This window comes from Felis catus, chromosome C1 (assembly GCF_018350175.1).
Source record: "Felis catus isolate Fca126 chromosome C1, F.catus_Fca126_mat1.0, whole genome shotgun sequence".
NCBI classification, from domain to species: Eukaryota; Metazoa; Chordata; class Mammalia; order Carnivora; family Felidae; genus Felis; species Felis catus.
Window position 1 is genome coordinate 61,859,479 of NC_058375.1, and position 26,999 is coordinate 61,886,477.

General features: G+C 33.8%; 2 protein-coding genes across 13 annotated transcripts in view; one reads left to right on the forward strand and one right to left on the reverse strand.

Moving 5' to 3' along the window:
- Nucleotides 1–15,980, reverse strand: part of LRRIQ3 (leucine rich repeats and IQ motif containing 3) — a 367,465-nt gene extending 351,485 nt beyond the window's left edge. For 8 of the 9 annotated variants that reach the window (XM_003990225.5, XM_045036013.1, XR_006584398.1 and 5 more), the window contains exon 1: nucleotides 15,807–15,976. The gene's annotated coding sequence lies outside the window, so the exon portion shown is untranslated. Of the gene's footprint in view, nucleotides 1–15,806 lie in introns of all 9 variants that reach the window. The other variant, XM_045036014.1, reaches the window with a different exon arrangement.
- Nucleotides 15,981–16,017: 37 nt separating this feature from the next.
- On the forward strand, nucleotides 16,018–23,823 carry FPGT (fucose-1-phosphate guanylyltransferase). Of its 4 annotated transcripts, XM_006934837.3 has the most exons (5): nucleotides 16,059–16,203; nucleotides 16,871–16,986; nucleotides 17,670–17,837; nucleotides 19,354–19,446; nucleotides 21,199–23,823. In XM_006934837.3, the coding sequence occupies exons 2-5, from the start codon at nucleotides 16,929–16,931 to the stop codon at nucleotides 22,653–22,655; spliced, it is 1,776 nt and encodes a 591-aa protein (XP_006934899.2). In that variant the 5' UTR covers nucleotides 16,059–16,203; nucleotides 16,871–16,928; the 3' UTR covers nucleotides 22,656–23,823. The 4 variants fall into 4 exon arrangements, with proteins under 4 accessions (XP_044891950.1, XP_019692796.2, XP_003990276.2 ...); XM_045036015.1 differs by lacking the exon at nucleotides 16,871–16,986 and having other exon boundaries at nucleotides 16,018–16,203; nucleotides 22,016–22,182; XM_003990227.5 differs by lacking the exon at nucleotides 16,871–16,986 and having other exon boundaries at nucleotides 16,021–16,203.
- The last annotated feature ends 3,176 nt before the right edge of the window (nucleotides 23,824–26,999 follow it).

The following is a 26,999-nucleotide window of genomic DNA, read 5'->3' on the forward strand; positions in this document are numbered from 1 at the left end:
ATATGTAATAAGGGGACAATATCCAAAATACATAAAGAACTCACACAACTCAATAGCAAAATAAAATGCAATTTAAAAATGGGCAGTGAATCTAAATACATATTTTGTAAAGAAGACATCCATATGGTCAACATGGTACATGAAGGGATGCTCATTACCTCTAATCATCAGGGAAATACAAATCAAAACCACAAGGAAATATCACTTCATACCTGTTAGAATGGCTCTTATCCAAAGGACAAGAAATAACAAGGGTTGGCAAGGATGTGGAGAAAAGGAAACCCTTATGCACCATTAATGAGAATGTAAATCGGTACAACCACTGCAGAAAACAATTATGGAGGTTCCTCAAAAAACTAAAAATAAAACTACCACATGATCCAACAATTCTACTTCTCAATATTTATCTGAAGACTAGGAAAACACTAACTCAAAAAGATATATTCGCCCCACATATTCAATAGACCAAGATATAGAAGCAGCCTAAGTGCCTACTGACAGATGAATAAAGAAAATGTGGTATATACATAGAATGGAATAGTATTCAGCCATAAGAAAGAATGAAACCCTGTCATTTGCAACAAAGATAGACCCTGAGGGCATTATACCAAGTGAAACAAATCAGACAAAGAAAGAAAAATTCTGGATGATCTCACTTATATGTGGAATTTGAAGACAGAAACAAAAACTCAAGCTCATAGATACAAACATTGGTGGTGCAGAGGCAGGGGTAGGAGTTGGCAAAATAGGACAAGGGGTCAAAAGGTACAAATTTCCAGTTACAAAATAAATAGGTCATGAGGAGGTAATGCACCAAGTGATGCCTTTGGTTAATAATATTGTATTGCATATTTGAAAGTTGTTAAGAGAATACATCTTAAAAGTTCTCAACATATGAGAAACATTTTGTAACTACATATGGTGAGTACATATGTAACTACATAATTAACGACACTATTGTGGGGATCATTTCACAATATATATAAATACTGAGTCATTATGTTGCATATCTGTAGCTAATGTGATATTATGTGTCAATTATACCTCAATTAAAAATGTATAATAAAAATAATAATTGAATAGCAAAAATCATTTAATAGCAAAAAACCCTTAATGTCTTTGACAGTATAATTAACTAAACTATTTAATATCATCAATCGAATACTATAAAAGCATTAAAACTAATATTGTAGAATGGTTAGCAACATGAAAAGCTGTTAATAAATAACAAAGTTATTGTTTTCATTTATATATATTTTTCACTGAGGAGTGTCTGGATAGCTCAGTTGGTTAAGCGTCTGACTCTTGATTTCAGTTCAGGTCATGATCTTAACAGTTCATGAGACTGAACCCCACATCAGGCTCTGTGCTGACAGCATGGAGCCTGCCTGAGATTCTGTTTCTCTCTTTGCCCCTCCCCTGCTCACACACACACACATATACCCTCCGTGTCTCTCTCTCTCTCTCTCTCTCTCTCTCTCTCTCTCTCTCTCTCAAAATAAATAAATAAACATTTAAAAAATATTTTTACTGAATTGTACAGTTTAAAGGGGTGAGATTACAGTATGTGAATTAAAAATATTCTTCTGTGGCACACACTTAAAAAAGTAAAAAAAAAAGTTAAATGATGGCAAAATGTATACCATGCTAACATGAATCAAAAGAAAGCTGGGGAAGATATAATAGTTCAGATAGAGCAGATTTCAGAGCAAGGAAAATTATCAGGGATAAAATGGAGGTATTACATATTAATAGATTCTGTAAGAAGACATAACAATCTTAATGGGCATGTGCCTAAACACAGCACTAAATCACCTGAGGGAGGCAAAACTGAGAGAACTTAAAAGGAGACACAGATGAATCCACTATTAGATTTGGAAACTTAATTGAACAGATAGCTTGAGCAGGCAGAAAATCTGTAAGGACATAGCTGAAGTCCACAACACCATTAGTCAACTAGATAATTGACACCTATCTACTACTTCATCCAACAGGGGAAGATTATACAGTCTTCTCAAACTCAAGCTCAAGCTCACATGGAATATTTGCAAGATAGACGACAATCTGGGCCATAAAACATACCTTCACAAATCTAAAAGAACAGAAATCAGGGCACCTGGGTGGCTCAGTCAGTTGAGCGTCCGACTTTGTCTCAGGTCATGATCTCGCAGTTTGTGAGTTTGACCCCCACATCGGGCTCTGTGCTGACAGCTCAGAGCCTGGAGCCTGCTTTGGATTCTCTGGAGCTTGTTTTGGATTCTGTGTGTCCCTCTCTCTCTGCCCCTCCCCTACTCATGCTCTCTCTCTCAGAAAAATATAAAAAAAATTTTTTTTTAATTTAAAAAATAAAATAAATAAATAAAAGAATAGAAAGCATACAATGTCTGTTTCAGACCACAGTGGAATTAAACTAGATATCAATAAAAGAAAGATAGCTTGAAAATATCAAAATACATGGAGATTAAATAACATATTTCCAAATAATATACAGCTCAAAGAGAAATTTAAAAATATTTTGAACTAAATGACAATACACCTTATCAAAATTTGTGGGATGCAGTCAGAGCACCCGGGTGGCTCAGTCAGTTAAGCATCAGACTCTTGATTTCAGCTCAGGTCATGATCTCACAGTTCCAAGGGTTCCAGTCTTGGTGTCAGGCTCTGCACTGGCAGCACAGAGCCTCTTGGGATTCTCTCCCTCTCTCTCTGCCATTCCCCCACTTGTGCTCTCTATCTAACTCAAAATAAACTTCATTTTTGGTTTTTTTAATGTTTATTTATTTTTGAGAGACAGCACAAGCGGGAGAGGGGCAGAGAGAGAGGGAGACACAGAATCTAAAGCAGGCTCCAGGCTCTGAGCTCTCAGCACAGAACCCAATTCACGGCTCGAACCCACCAACAATGAGATCATGACCTGAGCTGAAGTTGGACACTTAACTGACCGAACCATCCAGGTGCACCAAAAAATTAACTTTAAAAAAAATGTGGGGTTGCCTGAGTGGCTCAGTCAGTTAAGCATCTGACTTCAGCTCAGGTCATGATCTTAGGGTTCCTGAGTTCGAGCCCCGCGTCAGGCTCTGTGCTAACAGCTCAGAGCCTGGAGCCTGCTTTGGATTCTGTGTCTGCCTCTCTCTCTGCCCCTCCCCCATTCACACTTTCTCTCTCAAAAATAAACATTGAAAAAAAAATTTTTTAATTATAAAAAAAAATTGTGGGATGCAGTGAAAACAGTGCTTAGAAAGTAATTCATAGCATTGAATTCACATATTAGAAAAGAAGCTCTAAAATCAATAATTTAAGTTTCCACCTTGGGAAACTAGATCAAGAATAACAAATTAAATTTAAAGTAAGCAAAAGAAAAATAAATCAGTAATAAATATATTTTTAATAAGTACATTTGCAAAAAAGTATCATCTTTGATTATATTTTCAAATATTTGGGGATGGGACCATTTTGTCATTATCTTATCCTATAAGTCTCAATAAATATAAATTCTAAAAAAATTTTCTATAAATTCTAGAAATGTTAACTTTAACCAGATAATATGAAGGGTCTTTTATAATGAAAATAACCAACTTTTTACTTATTTTTCAGATCATAAGTGAGAGGAGAAAAAAATGTCTCCAAACACTCTGTGCTTCCTTTTATCATATAGTAAGAAATATTACTACAAAGTATATCCCTTCCTTATCTGTCAGGTCATTCAGAGTTAATGAAATGCTTAAATGAATCTCATCCCAGGTGCCTACAAATATATTTTTGGTTCCTATTTACTGATCTTTGTTTTATACAGGTTAATTTTTAAATCATTCTCAACTGATTTTTTAGTTGGGAATATGAAATCTAAACTAATCTTAAAATTAGTCTTTCTCATATACTAGAATCATTTGTAAATGTGTCCTCTATTGCATCAATATTCATCTCTGTTAGTAGTACTTATTTCCCAACATACAAACAACCTTAATATTAAAAAACATTTCAGAGTAGAACATTATTATATGAGATCAAGTTATTGTTCTCCAAAGGAAAGATTAATCTATGGTTAGTAAATTATAGGATTAAATGTAGAACATTATTTTTTTTCATTTTTTTAAGAACTATCATTTGTTAAAAGTATTTTTCAGTTATTCAAGCTATTTAATTAGTCTGTCACATAGCCCAATCAGTGTGAAGAAGTGAGGATTCTTATGCAACATTTAATTTTATTTATTACTGATTGCACACAGTATAACTAGAATAACACAAATTCCCAGGCCTGATTAGATACCTCTTAAATCTTATCTCTGCAACGATGGACCCAGATAATTACACTGCCTACCAAGGAAAACTGAAAACCACTGCAATTGAGAACTCCTCCTATACCTACTTAAAAGTCTATGTACCAAGTGCTGCCAATTTTAAATATGACAATTAAAGATGAATACAGGCACTTTTGTTCCTTTTAATATTTTGATAATTTTGCAATTACTTTGTAAAATGCACATATAAATGTGTATATCAACAAGTTAAAATAATAATATAATGTTCAAAGTCAACGCATTACAGGAATAACACATAAGTACAGCAACACATTACAGAAAGCATCAAAACTACAATTACAGTTTCAAAGATGTCCTGTAGTTAAAAACAAATCAGGATCATTAACAGTAGGCCTAGTTTGTGTGGACAAAAGTACTAATTTTAAAGTTATTATACAATTTTAATCACACTATAAAAACTATGTCTTTATGAAATATAATGCACATCGTTTATAAGTCTCATCTTAATTCCCAACTTTTCCATTTAAAAATATTGGGAGCAAATAATTGCAGGGTAACTACATGAAGTTATAATTAATGAACATCTAAATTAAATACTAGAAAGTAAAAACTCTTTATTTTGTATGTTTATTTCCTTTTCAAATGGATATTTGATAAATATTTTAAAGAAATTTTCTTTTTTATTTTATTTTTAGCGTTTATTTTTGAGATAGGGAGAGACAGAGCATGAACGGGAGAAGGTCAGAGAGAGAGGGAGACACAGAATCTCAAATACGCTCCAGGCTCCGAGCTGTGAGCACAGAGCCTGACGTGGGGCTCGAACTCACGGACCGCGAGATCTTGACCTGAGCTGGAGTCGGACGCTTAACCGACTGAGCCACCCAGGCGCCCCTTAAAGAAACACAATGTTTTCTGTGTCAGTGACCTATAGGCATTACACTTAGTCACCGGAATTTTAGATGCTAGGTATACAAATATATTATTATTTTAAATAAAAAGTATATTAAAACATAATATATAACATAACATCATAACCTGATGATCAGGTTTGTTACAGTACCTTATTTTGTAAGCGTTATGACATTATTAACGAAGTTGAATTCTGGACACTAGACTCCAGAATTACCACAAAATTTGCAAGTAAAATAAAATCACAAAAAAAGGGCGGGGGCACCTGGGTGGCTCAGTTGGTTAAGTGTCTGACTTCAGGTCAGGTCATGATCTCACAGTTTGTGAATTCCACCCTCAACTCTCCCATCCGGCTTTGTGCTGACAGCTCAGAGCCTGGAGCCCACTTCAAATTCTGTGTGTCTGTCACTCTCTCTCTCTGCCCCTCCCCTGCTCATGTTCTGTCTGTCTCTCAAAAATAAATAAACATTTAAAAAAATTTTTTTTAATTTTTTAAAGGGGGAAATAATGATTTTTTTCAAAAATCTAACTATAAGAAATATAACTAGTAATATTTTATATCTATTGTGGTTGTAAACTATTTTTAGTTTAGAATGTCTACAATATATTTAAGCCCATCAAAAATATAGCAATTATATTTTAAAAATACTTTTATTTGGCCAAATAGTTCATGGAGACAATATGGCTTTGATGAAGACTTGCCATGATTTTACTTCACACACAAAATGTACTCTGAAAATTAAGAAGAGATTCTAGTAGAACAGTCAGAATATTACTAATCTCCTGGCAAATGAAAATGGAATCCAGTTGGTTTGTAAGTTTATATAAAAAAACACTGATTCCTTAAAACATTATATTTTTGTGGTAAATTCCACATTTCAAATGACATAAAAAATTATTTGGAACAATGAATCTAAGATGCACTTGGAATCAAGACATCTTATTTTCTGTCCATTAAATGCATTTGCTTTCTAAAATTTAGAAGGCTGTATATTTCTGTTCAAAAATTTTAAAAAAGCTTTTGTGAAAACACCAGTTTTCAACTTTTAATTTGATTCCAGGCTTGCATACTGTAGAACTATAAGCCTTTAAATACCAAAAGGTGATGAACCAGAAGATGAATATAAAACAATAAAAACTAATTTAAAAATCTAGAAAAACATCTGCATAGAAAACATTTCCTAAGAAATTACATAAGCAAGAATGCAATGGAGTAAAATATTTAAAGTACTGAGAGAAAAATAAAAGCAAAGAATAAAGATTCCTCACTTATAAAAATCAGGTTCTTTACAATCATGTTAATGTCTGTATTTATTTAAAATGTTGTATTATTTAAAATGCTTATTTAATATATAACTCAGTGTTATTTCTCTAGCACCCTGATCCTATCTTAATCAAATGTCCAAATAGCCTCTGACAATTTCTTCTTTTTCTTTTCATTTTATTTAAATTCAAGTTAGTTAACATACAGGGTAATGGTTTCAGGAGTAGAATTTAGTGATTCATCACTCGCATATAACACCTAGTGCTCATCCCAACAAGTGCCCTCCTTAATGCCCATCATCCATTTAGCCTATGCCCCACCAAGTACCCCTCCAGCAACCCTCAGTTTGTTCTCTTAAGAGTCTGTTAATCAAGAATGTAATAAATTCAACATAAAGCAAAGAAAAATATTCTTGTAAGACACAGAATATTTGCTACTTAGATTACACAGAAGGTCAAGAAAGAAAAATCTTTTCTATAGTAGGCAAAGGAATGAACCAGTAAGTACAGAAAGTCAGCCCATCAAGACAATACAAGTGTTACTACAATTTTAGTACATTTCATCACCTCTTTTCAAACCCAAGTACTATAAACCATGGCAAGTAAAGTTTACTTCCAAATTTGCTTTTATTTTGCTTTTTCTAACACAGCAAGTTTGAGGGTATCCATGAGATCAAAATAATTTTTATATTAATATTAAGATGTTATTTCTCTTAACATTTTTACTCATGCTCATCATTATTCTAATCAAGTGAGTCGGTAAGTAATTATTCAAAAATTTCTCAATTTCAACTTCCAACATATAAATATTGATAGTTATAATCCACATAAAAGTTCTTTGGAGTCCTCAATAAGTCTCAAGATTGTACAAGGGTTCTGAAAAGGAGCAAAAAGATGGGAAAAAAAGGCCTGAGAAACACTATTGTATATATTTTTTACAGTGTACATGTATATATAAAACCACTGCTATAAGACAAAACTACTTTCTCTTTGGAACACCAAAGCATGTAGACAGTGGTATTAGTCTGTCCCTATTACTTAGTGTAATCTCCACCATTCATGCTGTGACTTTTAATCAAAGTAACTTCTATTTCTTTTTTGTTGTTCATATCACATTTGGTTTTTTTCTTGAAAAGAAATAATTAAACTGTGTTTCTTTGTCAGTGGCAAATAAAGAAGAAAGAAAGAAAGAAAGAAAGAAAGAAAGAAAGAAAGAAAGAAAGAAAGAAAGAAAGAAAGAAAGAATTCAGAGGAAAAAAAACCCACTGACCTAGAATTCTGTACGCTATGAAATTATCTTTCAAAATTAAGGAGAAATAAAAGACTTTCACAGGGAAACAAACATTGAGGAGATTCGTTGCCAGTAGACCTACCTTACAAGAAATGTTAAAAGAAGTTCTTTAGAGAAAAGGAATGTAATTTGTTCAGAATCTCAGATCTACAGAAAGCAAGGAAGAACACTGGGAAAGAAATAAGTGTATATAAAATAAAAATATTTTATTTTTCTTATTCCTAACTGATCTAACAGATAAAAGTTTTTCAAAATACTAGTAGCAAACTGGTAGTATATATGTGAATGCTTATATGTAAGTGAAATTAAAAGCAGCAATGAGGGGCACCCGGTTGGCTCAGTCTGTTAATCATCCGACTTCAGCTCAGGTCATGATTTCAGGGCTCATGGGTTGGAGACTTGCATCGGGCTCTGTGCTGACAGCTCACAGCCTGGAGCGTACTTCAGATTCTGTGTTTCCATCTCTCTCTGCCTCTCCCCCTTTCCCCACTCAAATAAACATTTTTTTAAAAGCAACAATTATATAAGAGACAGAGGAATTGGGTTTATCTTCTAATAATAAGGTACTTAACACTAGGTGGGAAGGGGTATAGTGTTATTTGAAAATGGAACTGAATTAGTTATAAATGTGTATTGCAAACTTTAGGGTAAACACTAAAAATGGTAAAATAAGAACTATAATCAATATGCTATGAAAGAAGAGAAAATGAAATCATATGTAGTGTTCATTTAAAACCAAAAAAGCATGAAAAGTGAAATACAAAAGATAAAAAACAAAGAATAATGGCAACAAATAGAGAATAGCAATGGATATTGCATATATTAATCCAAATATATCAATAATCATTATGAATGTCAAAGGTCCAAATGAACCAATTAAAAGAGACTGTCAAATGAGATTAAAAAAAAAAAGACCCAACTATATGTTGTCCACAAAAAACCCAAATGAAAGGTAAAGACATATAAAGTAATAAAGATCTATCATGCTGACACAAATCAAAAGAAAGCAGGAATAGCTATGTTAACTTCAAACAGAACAGTCTTCAAAGCAAGGAAAGTTATCAGGATAAAGACAGACATTACATAATAATAATGAGGTCATTTCTCCAAAAAGACATAGCAACTGATAAAGTTTACACACCTAACAAAAGTGAAGCAAAACTGATAGAACTTCAAGAAACAGATGAATGCACTATCACAGTTGCAGACTTCAACTCTGCTATCAGAAATGGACAGATCTAGCAGACAGAAAATCAGTAAGAACATAGTTACACACAACAACACCATCAATCAACTGGATATAGTTGACAACTACAGACTACTTCATCCAACAACAGCTGAATGTATATTCATCAAAAGCTCACATAAACATTACCAAGAGAGGCCACATATTGAGCCTCAAATACAACTTCAGAAACTTAAAAGAATAGAAATCATACAGTATCTACCCATATCACAATGGAATTCAACTACATATCAATAACAGAAATATAGCTGGAAAAAACAAAATATGTGGAGATTAAATAACACATTTCTAAATAACACATGGGCCAAAGAATATCTCAAGAGAAATTTTAAAATATTTTAAACTAAATGAAAATAAAAACACAACTTATCAAAATTTGTGGGATGTCGCAAAAGAAGTGCTTAGAGGGAAATTTATAGCACTGAATGCATACATCACAAAAGAAGAAAAATCTAAAAGCAATAATCTAAACTTCACCTTAGAAAACTAGAAGAAAAAAAAGAGAGAGCAAATTAAATCCAAAGTAAGCATAAGAAAATTAATAAAAATTACAGGAGAAATCAATGAAATTGAAAATAGAAAATCAACAGAGATAATCCATAAAACCAAAGCCTGCTCTTTGGAAAGATCAATAGTATTAACAAGCCACTAGCCAGGCAAAGAAAAAAAAAAGAGAACACAAATTATTAGTATCAGAAATTAAAGTAAGGACAATACTACAGATCCCATGGACAATAGAGGTATAATAAATTAATACTATGAATAGCTCCACGTGCAGAACTTGATATCCTACCTTAAATGAACCAATTCCTTGAAGGACACAATCTGCCAAGACTCACATAAGAATAAATAATCTGAATAGGCATATATTTATGAAAAAAATTGAACCAATAATTAATAACTTTTCAAAACAGATAGCCTCAGGCCCAGATGAGATCTTTGGGGAATGCTACCAAAATTTAAGGAAGAAATTATACTAATTCCCTAAAATCTCCTTCAGAGAATAGAAGCAAAGCCTAACTCATTCTATGAGGCCAGCATTATCCAAACCCTATGGCCAAAGACATTACAAAAATGGAAAACTACAGACCAATATTTCTCATGAAAACAGATGCAAAATTCCTGGAAAAAAATTAGTAAATTGAACAATGTATACAAAGAATCTACCAAGTGGGATTTTTCCGAGGTATGCAAGTCTGGTTCAACATTCAAAAACTAATTAATGTAATCTGTCACATTAACAAGCCAAAAAAAAAGAAAACCACATGACCATTTCAATAAATGCAGAAAAATCATTTATTCAAATCCAACTGTATTCTTGAGAAAAATTTTCAGTAATCTAGGAATAGAGGACAACTTCCTCAACTTGATAAAATATCTATAAAAATTCTACAGCTAATCATACTCAACGGAAAGAAATTTGCTTTCCCAATAAGATCAGGTCCAAGCAGGAATGTCCCATCTCATCACTGCCTTTCAATATCATACTGGAAGTCTTAGCTAATTCAATAAGACATGGAAAGGAAAATAAAGATATACAGATTAGGAATGAAGAAAAAAAATTGTGTTTGTTCACAGATGACCTGATCATTTTCTATATAGAAAATCGAAAAGAATCGACAAAAAGAAAGAAAGAAATTAAGAAAAGAAAAAAAAACCCTGGAACTAATAAGTGATTATAATAAGATTGTAGATACAAGGTAAATAGACAAAAGCCAATCACTTTCCTTTATACCAGCAATGCACAAGTTAAAAACACAGTACTATTTACATTAGCACCCCTCAAAATGAAATATTTAGGTATACATGCAATAAAATATGTACAAGAGGAAAACAAACAGTTAATGAGCAAAATCAAAGAACTAAATAAATGGAGAGAGATTTCATGTGCATCGACAGCCTTAATAGGAAGACTCAATATTGAGATGTCATTTCTTCCCAGTTTGATCTATAGATTAAATGCAGTCCCATCCAAAATCTCAGCATATTATTTTATCAATATCAACAGACTGATTGTAAAATTTACACAAAGAGGCAAAAACCTACAATATCTAACACACTATTCAAGAACAAAGTTGAAGGAATGATGCTACCAGACTTCAAGACCTACTATAAAGCAATAGTAGTCAAAAACAATGTAGTGCTGTCAAAACAAAAGAAATTAGACCAATGGAATATAATAGAGTCTGGAAATAGAAATATAGTGAACTGATCTCTGACAAAGAAGCAAAGACAATACAATGGAGCTTCAACAAATGGTGCTGAAACAGTTGGACATCCACATGCAAAAAAAAAAAAACAAAAATGAATCTAGACACAGACTTTACACATTCAGAAAAATTAATTTAAAATAGATCTATGACAACACAAAACTATAAACTTCCTAGAAGATAACCTAGAAGAAAATCTAAATGACCTTAGGTATAATAATGACCTTTTAGATACATCACCAAAATCATAATCCATGAAAGAAATATTTTATAACCTATACTTCATTAAAATTAAAGGCATAGAGAGATAAAAAACAAGAAACAGACTCTAAGAGAACAAACTGATGGTTACCAGAGGGAGGTGGGCGGGGAGATGGTTGACGTAGGTGATGGGGATTAAAGAGTACACTTAGACCAATGAGCACTGAGTAATGTAGAGAATTGTTGAGTCCCTACATTGTACACCTGAGACCAATATAACACTGTATGTTAACTCTACTGGAATTAAAGTTAAAAACTTAATGAAAAATTATTTCCTTTAAATAAAAAAATTAATTAAAGACATAATTTGCAAACAGTAATGTCAAATGAATAAGAAAAAAACTACACAATGGGAGAAAATATTTGCAAACGATACATCTGATAAAGGATTTTTATTTAAAATATATAAAGAACACTTAAAACTAAACAATAAGGGAAATAAACAACCAGATTTTAAAAATGGGCCAAAGACCTTAATAGATACTTCACCAAAAAAGATATACAGATGTCAAATAAGTACATGAAAGCTGTTCCTCCTCACATGTCATCAGGGAAATGCATATTAAAACAACAATGAAATAACATTACACACCTATTAGAATGGCCAAATCCTGAACACTGACACCACAAACTGCTGGCAAGGATGTGTAGCAACAGAAACTGTCATTCATTGCTGGTAGGAATGCAAAACAGTATAGCAACTTTGGAAGACAGTTTGGCCGTATCTTATAAGACTAAATATACTCTTATCATAAGATCCAGTAATTGCACTTCTTGGTATTTATCTTTTGCCATATGAATGTTCATAACAGCTTTATTCACAATTGCAAAAATTTGGGAACAACCAAGATGTCCTTCAGTAGTTGAAAGGATAAAGTGTGGCACATCCAGATAATGGACTATTACTCAGCACTAAAAATAAATGGTTTTCAAGAATGAAAAGACATAGTGTACCTTAAATGCACACTACTAAGTGAAAGACATCAGTATGAAAAGGCTATGTAGTATAGGATTACAACTATATGGCATTATGGAAAAAGCAGAACCATGGAGACAGTAAAAAGATTAGTGGTGGCAGAGTTCACGGGGTGGATGAATAGGCAGAACACAGATTTTTAGACAGTGAAAAAATTCTGAATATTATAATGATGAACACATGTCATCATACTTTGTCCAAACCCATAGAATATACACCAAGAGTGAAATGTAAGGTAAATTATGGACTTTGGGTGATTATGACATGTCAATATAAATTCATCAACTGCAACAAATGTACCATTCTGGTGGGAGGATGTTAATGACAGGGTAGGCTATGCACATGTGAATTATGTGGGAGTATATTGGAAATCTCTGAATTTTCTTCTCAATTTTTCTGTGAAACTAAAACTGCTCTAAAAAATGAAGTCTTAAAAAAATAATAAAGGAGGATGTCAAATAGAAGTTTGGGGGATAAAATTTTTTCCTTGGTCCTCCAGAAAGGTGAGAAACATGAGGGTTCCTTCAACAGGATACAGTGGGAAAAAAATACTTTATTTGGCTAGAACACACTAGCCAAATAAATAAATTCAAATAAATGGAAGAGTAAAAAGATATTTTTGCTTATACTGCATGTCAGAAAGAGTAGGAGGAGGAACAGTGGTTGTGCAGAGAGATGAAACACAAGGAATGGAAAAGATCAGAGCCCTAGCGTGAACTGATCAAACCATGCACCAAGAGAATCGTGGTGCACAATCTAGAACCCTCTTCATTTAGTTTCAGTTTCTTCTTGTGAAGGAAAAAAAAATGTTTGGAAACAAAATTAATATTCTTCTCTACAACTTCCACACAACAGTCATAGTTATGCCCATAGTAATAGGAACAACCTGACTGGAATTAACTCTAAACAAGCATAAGCATCTTATTGGGGTGACAGTTGCACAGCTCAGTAAACTTACTAAAAATCATTAAATTGTTCACTTACAACAGGTTAAGTTAATGTCATATAAATTATGCCTCAGTAAAGTTCTTTTAAAAATCTATCTCACTCTTCTTTACGGTACTTCTTCAGATACTCTCTACTCTCCTCCCACACACAAAAAGCCCAAATGTCTCCACAAAATACCATTTTTCAACTATTATATAGTTAAGTTTGTCTGACATCCCTTTCAAAATGTGGAATCCATGATTAAATATGTCATTTCCAATGTGCTTTACTTATAAAGAATTAATGGGTTTACTATTTAGCTGTGTTAGCATATTTTATTGTGGTTACTGTACCTTATAACTATTTAAACAACCATATCACACTGTTTGATTATATTAAACATAAACTTAAATCCCTAGATATTTTTACCCCCCAAAATCTACTTCCAACGAAATTACTCCCACTAATATGGTATTCAATATTTTTTCATTTTTACTTAAAAATTAATATTAATGAACAGTTGAGAAAAAAAAAGAGGGAAGAACAAAAACCATAGTTGATAAGGTGGTATATTTACTTCCAACACATTTTATATGAATAATGTAATCATATCAGGAAAAAATAATATTGATTTCTATGGCCATCCTTTCCAGGTCCCAAGAATGCTGTATTTAATACTCTATGTAATACAGTCTATTACATCAGCCTGTTCTAGTCCCTTCACACTTCTCACTATCCAAAATTTTCTTATTTGGTCACATTTTCATTGTTTACCTTGTTACTATGTACAATCCTTGAACTTCACCTTTCTTCCCCTAGGATCTCATCTAGTTCAGTAGTTTAAAATTAATTCCATTAACTCTAACCCAACCTTAAAGTTATCCCTCTGGAGAGGTCTGTGAACTGCAGAATCACAGGCACATAGCCTCACACTGTCTCTAACTCTGAGGACTCAAATTCTCTCTCCAGCCCAGACCTCTCTTATAAACCCTGGACTCATATGTGTAATGCCTACAGACACATACACACACAAACTTTCATTACATATGCGTGACATACACATATATCTATATATTCTACATGTCTAAAAGCAAACTCTGGACTCTCCCCACTACTCCACAACACTCCCCATCCGCAGTCTTTCCCATCTCAACTGATAGCTGTTCTATCCTTGAGGTGGTCAGTCTTGACCCCTCTCATTCTCTAACATTCCACAACCATATCATTAGCAAATTGTATTGGTTGTGCCTTCAAAAATATGTCCAGAATGTAATCAATTTCTCAGCATCCCCACTGTTACCATCGTTGCCAAGCCTTCACCAACTCTATCCTTGCCCTACCCTCCACTATAGTCTATTTTCACATTTCTGAGTGATCTTTTTAGACATAAGGCAAGTCACATAAAAACTCTGCAATGGCTTCGTTGTACACAGTATAAAACAAAATCCCTTCTTTAGGGGTTTTTCACTTCTCTGATCTTTATCACTCACTCCCTTTTGTTCACTCTCACCTCACTCAAGTCGTATCATATAAATGTTCTTAATGTTTTGTTTTTATTAACAACACAAAACTTCTAAATGGCGAAATTATGAAAGAGTAATCTCCATTTTTACTGAAATGTACCTTAAGTACAGAATTAAATGCAGAGCGAAGTCTTTAGAAAAAAAAAAAAACTAAGTTAAGTTCATGGCAAGAACTTATAGGGCCTTGAATGCCCACCTGTGTTACTGATGAAGGCTTTAGGAAGACAGGTTCCTGAAATAAATCAAACTGCATGATGTGGTAGATGAGTTCTGGGTTTGGGATTCAAGTAGCGTGCTTAAATCTCCTCTTCTACTGATCGTGAGCCCTTGACTATTAGCCTCTCTGTTTCTTAAAATTGTTGTATGTAAGCATGAATAGGTTCATCTGTAAAACTCATTATAAACTTGTGCTTTACAAAAGAAATACTTATAGGTATCTACCAAAATGCATCTAATAAGTCTGACATATTCCCAGTAATGTTATTTAAAGTTCTTGATCAATCCGCATATACAACAGAATGACAGCTGAAGCAACCAAAACCACGAATGTTAAGAGACCTGTTGCAGACTGAATTTTATACAATGGACAAAAGCCTATGAAGTGAACTCAAAACTGAGAGGGGTGGAGAGGCTCACTTACTAAGAAACACAAGGGCAAAGAAGCCACAAACCTAAGGTTCCTTAAGAGAATATAGATCTTGAATGTTGAGACTGTACATCTGGATCTGGATTTGGTGCAGACTGTTTCAGATAACAACCCTGAGAGAGGAATTAACTATAAAGACGTCTTTGGGAACTGCTCCCAGCTAAAACAAATCTGAAACAAATCACGAGTTGAAAGGACGAACCACTTTTCGAGGGAAAGCTGGAAGCTAGGTTGTACTTTTGTCTTCTCAGCGGGTCAGTTCTAGCAATTTTATCACTCAACCCGAATAACTCACCGGGTCAACAGGGCTGCAAAGCCTTATGAGTTGGGAACAAGAGGCCCAGACCCGGCACAGTCCGACAAATCACTAGGTGGCCATCTGCTCCAGAGACCGTTGCTAGGGAAACACGGCAAGGCTCTGCACTCTGACCCCCAGGATTTTCTCCCGGCAGGCCACCGCTCTGGGGGCGTGGTTACGTGAGTGACGCACGTAAGGGGCGGAACAGAGGCAAACCGGACCCAGGAACGGGTTACATTCTGAGGCGCATGCGTGCTGCGCCTGCCGGAGGATACCTGGAAGGCTTAAGCTGGTCTCGGGGAAAGTTTTGCTATGGCTGCTGCAAACGCGCTCTTAGGCGTAGCGCTGCGAGAAGCCACCCAGCGAAAATTGCAGAGGTTTTCAGAACTGAGAGGTAGCAAAGGGGGAACCCCAGCTTTCCCCGGCAGTGGACAGGGAGGGAAATTTACGTGCCGGGAAATTTGCTGGACTATCACTTCCGGTCTGCTCACCTTCGGCTTTATAGCTAATAACTCCGCTTGATTTTTTTATTCTTCTGTCACTGCCCTTTCTTTGCTTCATGTTGTTACTTTATTTTTTTTTTTACTTTATTCTTAGTAACATGTATATATCAAAACAAAAGAGAAAGAAAATTATTCTGACTAGTGAGGCTATCAATCCAAGTTATACATTTGGTTAGCCTATTAACAAAAGTTACTTTAGATAAATCTAAACTGTCTAAAGCTCAGTATTTGACCATTACAAATATTATTTTAGCCTTCTCCAATCCCCTTGCCTACTTCACCAATTTGTTGCATGCTATGAATGCATACTGAGTAAAAAACAAGACATGGAAGAATTATGGGTCAAAATTTAAAAGGGGAAATTTGTATCAAATAAAATTTTTTAAAGGCTGTGCTATTTGTCATTCCTTATACAACTATCTAATAAAATTAGTCATTTTTGGTGAAGTTTCTGCATTAAAAATATAAATAATAAGATATTTAGGAATAATAGATTCTGGCTGACAAAAACTGTTAACTAATTAAAATCTTTATTCATCTTTTTTTTTACCAACAAAGAGCGTCAGTTTAGCCTGTTTTTAAATGAGTGCATCAGGGACTTGGGAACTTTTCTGTTATGCAGAATTTCAGGTCATTCTTCAAAGCCTTTGTAAACTTGCATGGCTCATCTTCAGGTAATAAAAAATAAAGTACCTGAATTTATAAACAGTAACATTGTAGGAATAGATCCTTGGGTTGAATCTTACTCCGCCAACAAACACTAAGTGGTCCTAATATGTGAAAATTGCTTTTCACAGCTGGAGATTCATTTATTCATTTTTTTTTAAGTTTTATTTATTTGGGGAAGAGAGCACGAGCAGGGGAGGGGCAGAAAGAGAAGGAGAGAGAGAATCCCAAGCAGGCCCCGCATTGACAGTATACAGCCTGACTGGGGGTTGATCCCATGAACCTTGAGATCATGACCTGAGCCGAGATAAAGAATCCGAGGCATAGCTGACTGAGCCATCTAAGCACCCCCGTTTATTCTTTTTGTCTCCTCTTCTTATTTAAGAATTGAGGTAATTTTTAGCAAGGCAAGAATACTTCTCTTAATCAAGAAACATAGCAACTTTCAGAATATTTAAATAAATGGACTGTAGACCATGAAAGGAGCAAGTAATCTAAAAGAGGGGAAAATGCAAAATTTGTGAACAATCTTCAGTAGAAATAGTTTGAATCAAACTAGCTAGCCACTAATTATTCCGTAATTCTGAAAAGAAGTTAAGTGTATGAAGATAATTTTTCATTTTTCTTTCTAATAGGCAAATTTGTAATAGCTAGAGATTTCTGATACTCATTTCCTTGCTTTTTCACACAGGCAAACCTGTGGCAGCTGGAAAATTCTGGGACATTGTTGCAATAACAGCAGCTGATGAAAAACAGGAACTTGCTTATAAGCAACAGCTCTCAGAAAAGCTGAAAAAAAAGGAGTTACCCCTTGGAGTCCAATATCATGTTTTTGTTGACCCTGCTGGAGCCAAAATAGGTATGCTATATATAATCAGATTTATATCATAGGTTCTGAACAGAATGATTGCTGAAGAAAAGCTTTCCTACGGCTCACAGTTGATGAGCCCTATATCTTTCTACCCATAGTCTTTCCAGGCTTTAAAAATTTAATGTAAATTTACTATTTTTTAAGAAAAAGGCATAGTAACTGTTTACACATTGTGACTTACCATGAAAAACTTGCAGAATGTTATTAAGAAAAGAATATTATTTGTTTTAATAAAATTAAAACAATTTATTTTAATAAAATTTTAAAATTAATGTTAAATATTCTTTTGGACTTTATCAGTAGGGTTCTTAAGGTCCCTCCTAACTCCATAGTTTGTTCAGAGATTTACATGAAGGTTGCAAATCAGCACTATATACACACACATATATATACACACATATATGTGTGTATATACACATAAGGCATAGCTGACTTAAACTGGGTTTTGAAAGTAGTATCTATGATACTTAGGCCAGTGTGTGTGTGTGTGTGTGTGTGTGTGTGTGTGTATATATATATATATATATATATATATATATATATATGATATAATGGCCTAATATCATAGATACTACTTTCAAAACCCAGTTTAAATCAGCTATGCCTTTTGACCTTCATTGCAAGAAAATATGTGCTATTTTTCTGGAGGCTATTTTCCATGTGATACTTAAAACTAAAGCCCCTGATACCATATGGGATATTTATATCTGATACCAGCATTGTTCTAATTAACCAGTGTTTTAATCCTCACAATAGTGCAGTCAGTACTTTAATAATTCCCATTTTATAGATGGGAATCTGAGGCACAGAATGTTAAATAATGTATTTTAGGACACCAGGTTCTAAGAAAAATTTTTTTGAGTTTGTTTGTTTGTTTGTTTATTTATTTAGAGACCATGAACAGGGGAGGGGCAGAGAGAGAGAGGGACAGAATCCCAAGCAGGATCCCTGATACCAGGGCAGCCCCTGGGGTGGGGCTCGACTCAGGACCCTTGAGATCATGTCCTGAGCCATTATGACCTGAGCCAAGGTCAAGAGTCTGACACTCAACCGACTGAACCACCCAGGTGCTCCTCTAAGAAACTTTTTAGAAAGGACATCTAACTCAAATCTTTGGTTATGTCATGTGGGGGGGAGGGGATTATTTTAATGGGTTTTTCAGTTTGTAACTCCAAATGAATGTGTATACTTAGAGCATTCCACTGTTTCAGATTGCCTAATTTATCATTTTTTCTTTGTTTTAATTACTGTTTTCAAGAGAAGATTATAATCTCATCATTTATTACCAAGTGCTGATCTCTGGGTTTCATTTCCAATTGTTTATTTATTTAAATGCTGTAAAATGTGTATTTAACTTGATTCTTTTGCCTCTACCTTTGCTCTCTGCCTACTTAATTATAGCTAAAGGTCATATCCTCAAAGTTATCACACCAAACCTTACCATAATAACAAATTTTCAGCAGGTTTCTAAGAAATAAGTTGTGGTTTTACTTTCATTTTTAAGGAAATGGAGGATCCACACTTTGTGCCCTTCAATGTTTGGAAAAGTTATATGGAGATAAATGGAATTCTTTTACCATCCTATTAATTCATTCTGGTAAAGTTACACATTTTCTTTTTTCCAATTTACATTTTACCTTTGATATCTTAGGGACTTTTTTCTACCTTGTTTTTTAAATTTTTGTCTTTGAAGTTACTCTTCTTTGAAAATAAATATTTCATGTTTTTCTTGATTATTTTAAAGTTATAAGCAGCATAATGTTTTTTAACAAATTTATCTTTTGGAATGTATATAGAAAATTATTTACCGAAGATAGAACTCATCAAAATATGAACATTTCTCAGTAATGCTTTAAAAGGAATTGTTGTAGGGGAGAGGCTGGTTTAGCACTGTGATTTCCAGATTTTACCAAAACCTTCTATCATGCATTTTTATCTGATTATTGGTGGCAAAAGTCTTTAATGCTTAAAAGAATTTAAAAAGAAAAGAAAAAGTGGTGACAAAACATGGAGATGACAAAAAAGTATGTAAGAGGAAGAGTCACACACAAAAGAAAACATTATAAAGCAGAAAAATAGGAAATAAATAATCTCAGAATAAAGATTGTTTTTTTTTAATTCAGTAAATGTAGTTGTATGAAAATCTTGGTTACATGAAAACCTCCACTCTTCTCTACTGGGGGCTGATGAAAACTTTATTATGGACTGGCACCAGTCCAGGAACAGATATTTTAGAACTACTCATCTATATGACTTCCAAGGCATTTTTCATTTCTTATAGTTTATATACAGAAAATGATTCTTTGTAAAGATAATACCAAGTAAAGCATCCAAGTTCTGATTTTAAGACTAACTCTAAAAAAGTAGAAAAATTCAAATATATAGCTTTATTCTGGAACCAATATGATTACCAATTAATAAAAATTAAGTTAGACACTCAAAATACATAGTTAAAAAGAGGTAATTCTTACAATTCTAAACTTAAGTTTTGGCTAGTCTTTGGAAAAGGAAAAAAGTGGAAAGCATTAATTCTCATTTGCTGAACAACATACTCTGTGCCAAGTGCTCTACATAAAAGAAGATAAAGCAAGTATTACTCTTCATTTGCTGATTTGGAGTAAATAAACCCAACGATAAGCAATTAAAAAGTGGTGAACCAGAGTTTGAACCTATTTTTGTCTACTCTACTATGTAATGTTGCCTCTCATTATAATTAGTTACATAAAAATGATGTAAGCTATTTAATGTACCTAAGAGAACATGCTTTTCAAGGAATTAAGAAGTCATAAGACTCATTTTAGAGGGAAAAAGCCTGTTCAAATGAAAAACAAATATACATTTTAAAATGCTTTTAAGTAAACGCACCTTTATTTCCTTTGAGTGGATGTAATAATTTGAGGAAAGACACAGCATCTGGTAATTACAGTTTAATAATTATATTTTGGATTGGTATATTAGTTTTTTTGTGACTTTTTTCCCCTCTATGAAGTGCGTACCAAATGTAGGAGTTTAAATGTCGTGAAATTGACTGTTTGAAATGTAGATATAAGACCATGTTTTAGCCCATGGTCCTGTTTACTAGTTGTGCAGTTGATTCAAAACAATTCGCAGCCTCTGAAGTATAATAGAATTCTTTCTTAATCTAAAATTGCGTTATATCAAATCACTTGAGAATTGTTCTTTGAATTTGTAACCTGGAATTTACTATTCTTTTCTGAGTTACAGTAATGCATTATATACATTAAATATCTTTAGAGATATTTTGAGTTGTCACTGATGCCCCTGGGTTTTTAGAATCTTACAGTCTTGTAAACATTTTAAAACAGTTATTTTGTTTAATTTTATATAGGTGGTTACAGCCAACGCCTTCCAAATGCAAGTGCTCTGGGCAAAATTTTCACTGCGTTACCTTTCGGTAACCCCATTTATCAGATGTTGGAATTAAAACTAGCCATGTACATTGATTTCCCCTCACATATGAAACCTGGGATTCTGGTTACTTGTGCAGATGATATTGAACTTTATAGTGTTGGAGAATGTGAGTTTATTAGATTTGACAAACCTGGCTTTACAGCTTTAGCTCATCCTTCTAGTTTGACTGTTGGTACCACACATGGAGTATTTGTCTTAGAACCTTTTAATTATTTAGAATATAAAGACCTTGAATACAGGTGTTGCCATCGTTTCCTTCATAAGCCCAGCATAGAACAGATGCATCACTTTAATGCTGTGTGTAGACCTGGAAATTTTTCTCACCAGGACATGGCTGGGGGTGACACTACCCCTCTTAAATTAGAGTCTGAGTATGTCTACACGGACAGCCTATTTTACATGGATCATAAAACAGCAAAAAAATTACTTGCTTTTTATGAAAAAATAGGCACATTGAACTGTGAAATTGATGCCTATGGAGACTTTCTGCAGGCTTTGGGACCTGGAGCAACTGTGGAGTACACCAGAAACACATCAAATGTCACTAAAGAAGAGGCAGAGTTGACAGACATCAGGCAGAGAATATTTCATCTTCTGAAAGGAACCTCATTAAATGTTGTGGTTCTTAATAAATCCAAATTCTATCACATTGGAACAACTGAAGAATACTTGTTTCATTTTACTTCAGATAGCAGTTTGAAGTCAGAACTTGGCTTGCAGTCCATAGCTTTTAGCATCTTTTCTACAACACCAAAATGCTCTGGTAACACATCCTGTATCATTCAAAGTTTACTGGATTCAGGATGTTCTGTGGCAACTGGCTCAGTTGTGGAGTATTCTAGATTGGGGCCTAATGTTTCAGTTGGGGAAAACTGCATTGTTAGTGGTTGTTCTGTCATAACAGAAGCTGTCCTGCCTGCAGATTCTTTTGTGTGTTCCTTAAGCTTGAAGATGAATGGATACTTGAAGTATTCAACTATGGCTTTTGGAGTGCAAGACAACTTGAAAAGGAATGTTAAAACATTGTCAGATATAAAGTTACTTCAATTCTTTGGAGTCTGTTTCCTGTCATGCCTAAATATTTGGAATCTGAAAGTTACAGAGGAACTGTTCTCTGGAAACAAGACATGTTTAAGTTTGTGGAATGCTCGTATTTTCCCAGCTTGTTCCTCTTTGAGTGATTCAGTTACAACATCCCTAAAAATGTTAAATGCTGTACAGAACAAATCAGCATTCAGCCTGAATAAGTATAAACTGTTGTCCATTGAAGAAATGCTTATCTACAAAGACGTAGAAGACATGATAACTTATAGGGAGCAAATTTTTCTAGAAATTACTTTAAATAGAAAACAGTTTGATTTAGAGGCATCTTAAATATTATATATACCTTACCTTTCTTGATAGAGCAAGATTGCAAATAGAAGAGTTTTCTGTAGGCTTTTGTTTGTTTTACTGAAGTGAATTAATGAAAATTACATTAACGTAATTGCTATAGCATAATATTAATAACAAAATCAAACATTTTTGATGAAAGAATATTTCAAGGCTGTAAGTTCAGAAAAGGGTTTTTTTGATATTACTATTTTAATTTTCTTTTAATAAAAACGGGTTTGTGGAGCATTGTTGTGTTCATATAGTACACAAGAAGTTTTAAATGATTTTCTAAACATACCTTTTTCCATCTTCTTTTTGGGCTTTGGTTTCAGTACAGGTCTATGTGTTAATTGGCATAGTACTAGTATAGTAGTATACTATAGCATATACTAGTAGTACAGTAGTAGAACATAGTAGTCCTATTCTGATGAACTGATAAAAATGGTATACATACAATAAGGTTTTCAAAGAACACTGTAGGAATTGAAATACTTTTTTGGAAACAAATTCATAGCTTACAAATTCAGATGAAAACAATGCTCCAATATTGTGATTATTTAATTAACAAGTAATTAGATAGAGATAGCTCTGGAATTGATGATAAAAATCTATCTCATTTATTGCTCTTGCCAAAGTGAAACTAAAAGTGTTTGTGTGGTATTTTACCTTATAAACTTGGACATATGTTTCTATATCTCAAAATTTTCCTAAATTTCCATCCATACAAAAGCATACACATACACAAAACTCAAATATCTGTATGTGGAAAACCGTAGGAATAATTGGGATTCATTGATAATCATAAAAGTTTATTTGGGGCATTATTTGCAATCTCTTTTTAACCCCTTTAATAGAACTATTAAGTTACCAGATGGGCTGATTTTACTTTCTTTTTCTTACTTTTTGTCCTTGTACTGGTGATGATACTGAGAAGCAATAATTGACCGAAAGGGAAGCAGCAGGAAGGAGGCAGAAAAATTAAAAAATGAGAAAACTTACTGATGATAGACAGCTTCAAGAAAATAAAAATAGACTGGAATCTCAACTTATGTGCTGCTATTTTCTATAAGCATGCACGTGAAATGTCTTTATGTCAAAGTCTGATAAAAATTAGAGAAATGATTTGTCAGTTTTGTGTTTTAACATGAATAAACTGAAATCCGAACTAGTCTGTGCTTCTTTTGTTTATATATTAATATGTCAATATGAAAATAACTGGTAAACCAGAAGTGGCGTGCCTGCCACCATTATTAGGCTATTTTATGTGTTTCATTTTGGTTTGGGGTTTTGTTTTATTTTCTTTTAAAGTTCTTCCCAAGGAGGAAATACAGATACATGATAGCTACTCTTTAGCATTTACTGATTTACTTGCAGAGCTTTCAGAGGATGTTGTATGTCTGTTATTGATTAAATGTTTAATACTGTATTTCACCTAATGTAAAGTACCATCAGTTATTAAAAATTACTGTTATTTTATGTTCCACTAAAGAGAAAACACTACCAAGAAAAATGTGAATCAATGCTTCCTTTTTTCCTTGGAGTTTTTGTATTTATTTGTTGAAAATCCTTTTTAAATGCACTTAAATACAGATTTTTATTATTTAATCCTCTCACACATACATATAAAAGGAACAAAAAGTGACATATTGACATATAGTTAAGACTTTTCTAAAACTTTACATTCAGTTTCAAACTCTTCTGAAACACTTTTCAACCCAAAAGTTATTAATATCCATGTGCTTCTACCCAGTACCATGTTCTGTGCTATCAAAGGTATTGGTAAAGCCGTATGCCCTAAGAGTGCCATCAGCACAATGCTATCTGGATTGCCTCAAAACCGTCAACACCAGATACCTGTCCTGTAAGTTTTGATGCTGTTTCTTTACTATTTGGCAAAATTTGACAACTTCAAAGTTGTATTTGTGCTGTAGTATAATCATGTGTCTCTCTAGAAGGTAGGTGGCTTCTATTCAAAGTCAGTGGGAGGTTTCTGACAAATTGGTGGTCACTATTTTAATCATAATTCTGCACAGTGTATGGATTCTAGTTGCTTTGAAATGTTATCTGTTGGAAAGAATTTGATATTGTCTCTTGCCTTGAGATGCATTGTTTGGGGTATAGTATCACACATGTTTCCTGAACGGGTACCCTGACTCAACCAAAGTGATAGTCCTATGCATATATAAGTAAAAAGTTGAACATTTCCTCTTGATATCATTTTTATTTCATAAGGTAACAGGATTTAAATTTCATATATTTCCAAGATTTGTGAAGGATGGTTGTTATTTGTAACTAAATAGAATCCATAAACTTGTTGATTACTTAATATGAACAATGACCAAGGAAGGCATGGGGAAAAGAAATCCAACATTTGGTATTAATCTTCTACCTCAACCATTTATTCTAGAAACTAAGCAAAACAGTACTAAAGTGTGCATCAGTATATGCTGAGTTGAAGTAAAGCTTCAAATATCCAAGTGATGTTGAAAATCACACACAAAAAAAATGATAGTATTAATCCAGAATTAATTCCTGTAATCTGTGATGATCTATTCATGTTTTGAAGCTAAGCAACTTCCGTATTTATATTAATATTACCAAATTCAGCATAGAGCCAAAATCAGAATGTATGCAAAATGTATGTATGATTGTCACAGACAGCCAGAAACTGGTTTGCTACACAAAATCAGGGATGCCATTTATATACACAGTGATGTCCTTTGGACTTGAGTAGCTTAGAAGCCCATAGTTTAGGCATTTTGATGTAGTCAAGCAGAATTAAGATGGAAAGAAAATGATTTAATTTTCTCAGAATTGTCTAAAGGATTTCAGATGCCTTCTTTTTTGTTTAGCTAAGTGAAACAAGTTTTCACCTATATCAAGAACTAAATGATTCTTACTAAAGAATCAAGACCTTTGTAAATTTACTTGAAACATACCTTGTTTAAAAATTTATTTAGTACAGGAGAAAAAACTGAAGTAACTTAGCTTCTAGTTTACTTTAAATCTTTTGAGCATCTAAAATTTTGTTTAGACAATGACAATTTCTATTGAGGTTGAAGAACACAACTTTTGTGTTGAACTCTATATAACTTACTAGTGTTCATACTCTTAATTGTTTATATTTACAGACATTTCTGACTTTTTTTTATAAATGAGGGGCAAAATATCAGTCTCATCAGAGAAAGAAACAGTCCTTGTTTCCTTAGCAGAGCTGTCTACATGAACTACAACAAACAAAACTTGGCACATCATTCAACTTACAAGTTTGGCTGTAGTCTAGTAGATCACAATTTGGGGTCAAGTTAAAGATGTAAATAAAAGATCTGAAAAACAGTATGGAGATTCCTCAAAAATGTAAAATTAGAACTACCCTACAATTCAGCAATTGCATACTAGTTATTTACCAAAGAAAATAAAAATGCTAACACAAAGGGATACATGCACCCCAATGTTTATAGCAGCATTATCTACAATAGCCAAACTATGGAAATAGCCCAAGTGTCCATCACCTGATGTGTGTGTGTGTGTAGTGGAATATTACTCAACCATAGAAAAGAATGAAATCTTGCCATTTGCAACAACATGGATAGAGCCAGAGAGTGTTATGCCAAGCGAAATAAGTCAGAGAAAGACAAAACACCATATGCTTTCATTCATATGTGGAATTTAAGAAACAAAACAAACAGGCATAGGGGAAAAAGGAGGGAGAGGCAAACCAAGAAAAAGACTCTTAACTGTGGAAAACAAGCTGATGGTTATCAGAGGGGAGGTAGGCAGAGGGATGGGCTAAGTACATGATGGGCCTTAAGGAGTGCACTTCTTGGGATGAGCACTGGTTGTTGTATGGAAGTTTAGAAACCCTAAATTGTACACATGAAACTAATATTACACTGTATATTAACTAACTGGAATTTAAATAAAATGGGCAGAGGGTTTGAACAGACACTTCTTTTCTTGTCCTGAAGCTTCAGCCTCTGGGGCAGGCTTCAGGTTTGGCACACATCTAGTGGCCTACCAAACTATGCTCTCAAGGAACATAGACAATGGATCCCATCTTAGCACTCCCTGCCTGCCGTGCTTCAAGTCACCAGTATCTCCCACAAAAGAGCTCATACACTTGTGTGGACCCCTAGTTTTGCAACTCCTGCCCAAAGGACACCTCCAGATTGCCTGGGTCTGGTGACTCGTGAGGCTAATGCTTTCCAGTCCCACAAGAGTATACTATTAAAAGCTGCAGCCTGAGGGTCTGGCCCCTAGTCAGCCTGAATCTAAGCACTGAGATTCTCCCCTATGGGACACTGAGAGGTTTGGCACATCCTCAACTGCTAGGATTATTAAAAA

What these genes read in the sequence shown, in the direction of transcription:
- FPGT (XM_003990227.5), top strand. Translation starts at nt 16,122, where the DNA reads ATGGCTGCTGCAAACGCGCTCTTAGGCGTAGCGCTGCGAGAAGCCACC. An exon ending in CCCTGCTGGAGCCAAAATAG is followed by an intron (nt 17,838 to 19,353) that starts GTATGCTATATA and finishes TTCATTTTTAAG; the next exon opens with GAAATGGAGGATCCACACTT. An exon ending in CATCCTATTAATTCATTCTG is followed by an intron (nt 19,447 to 21,198) that starts GTAAAGTTACAC and finishes AATTTTATATAG; the next exon opens with GTGGTTACAGCCAACGCCTT.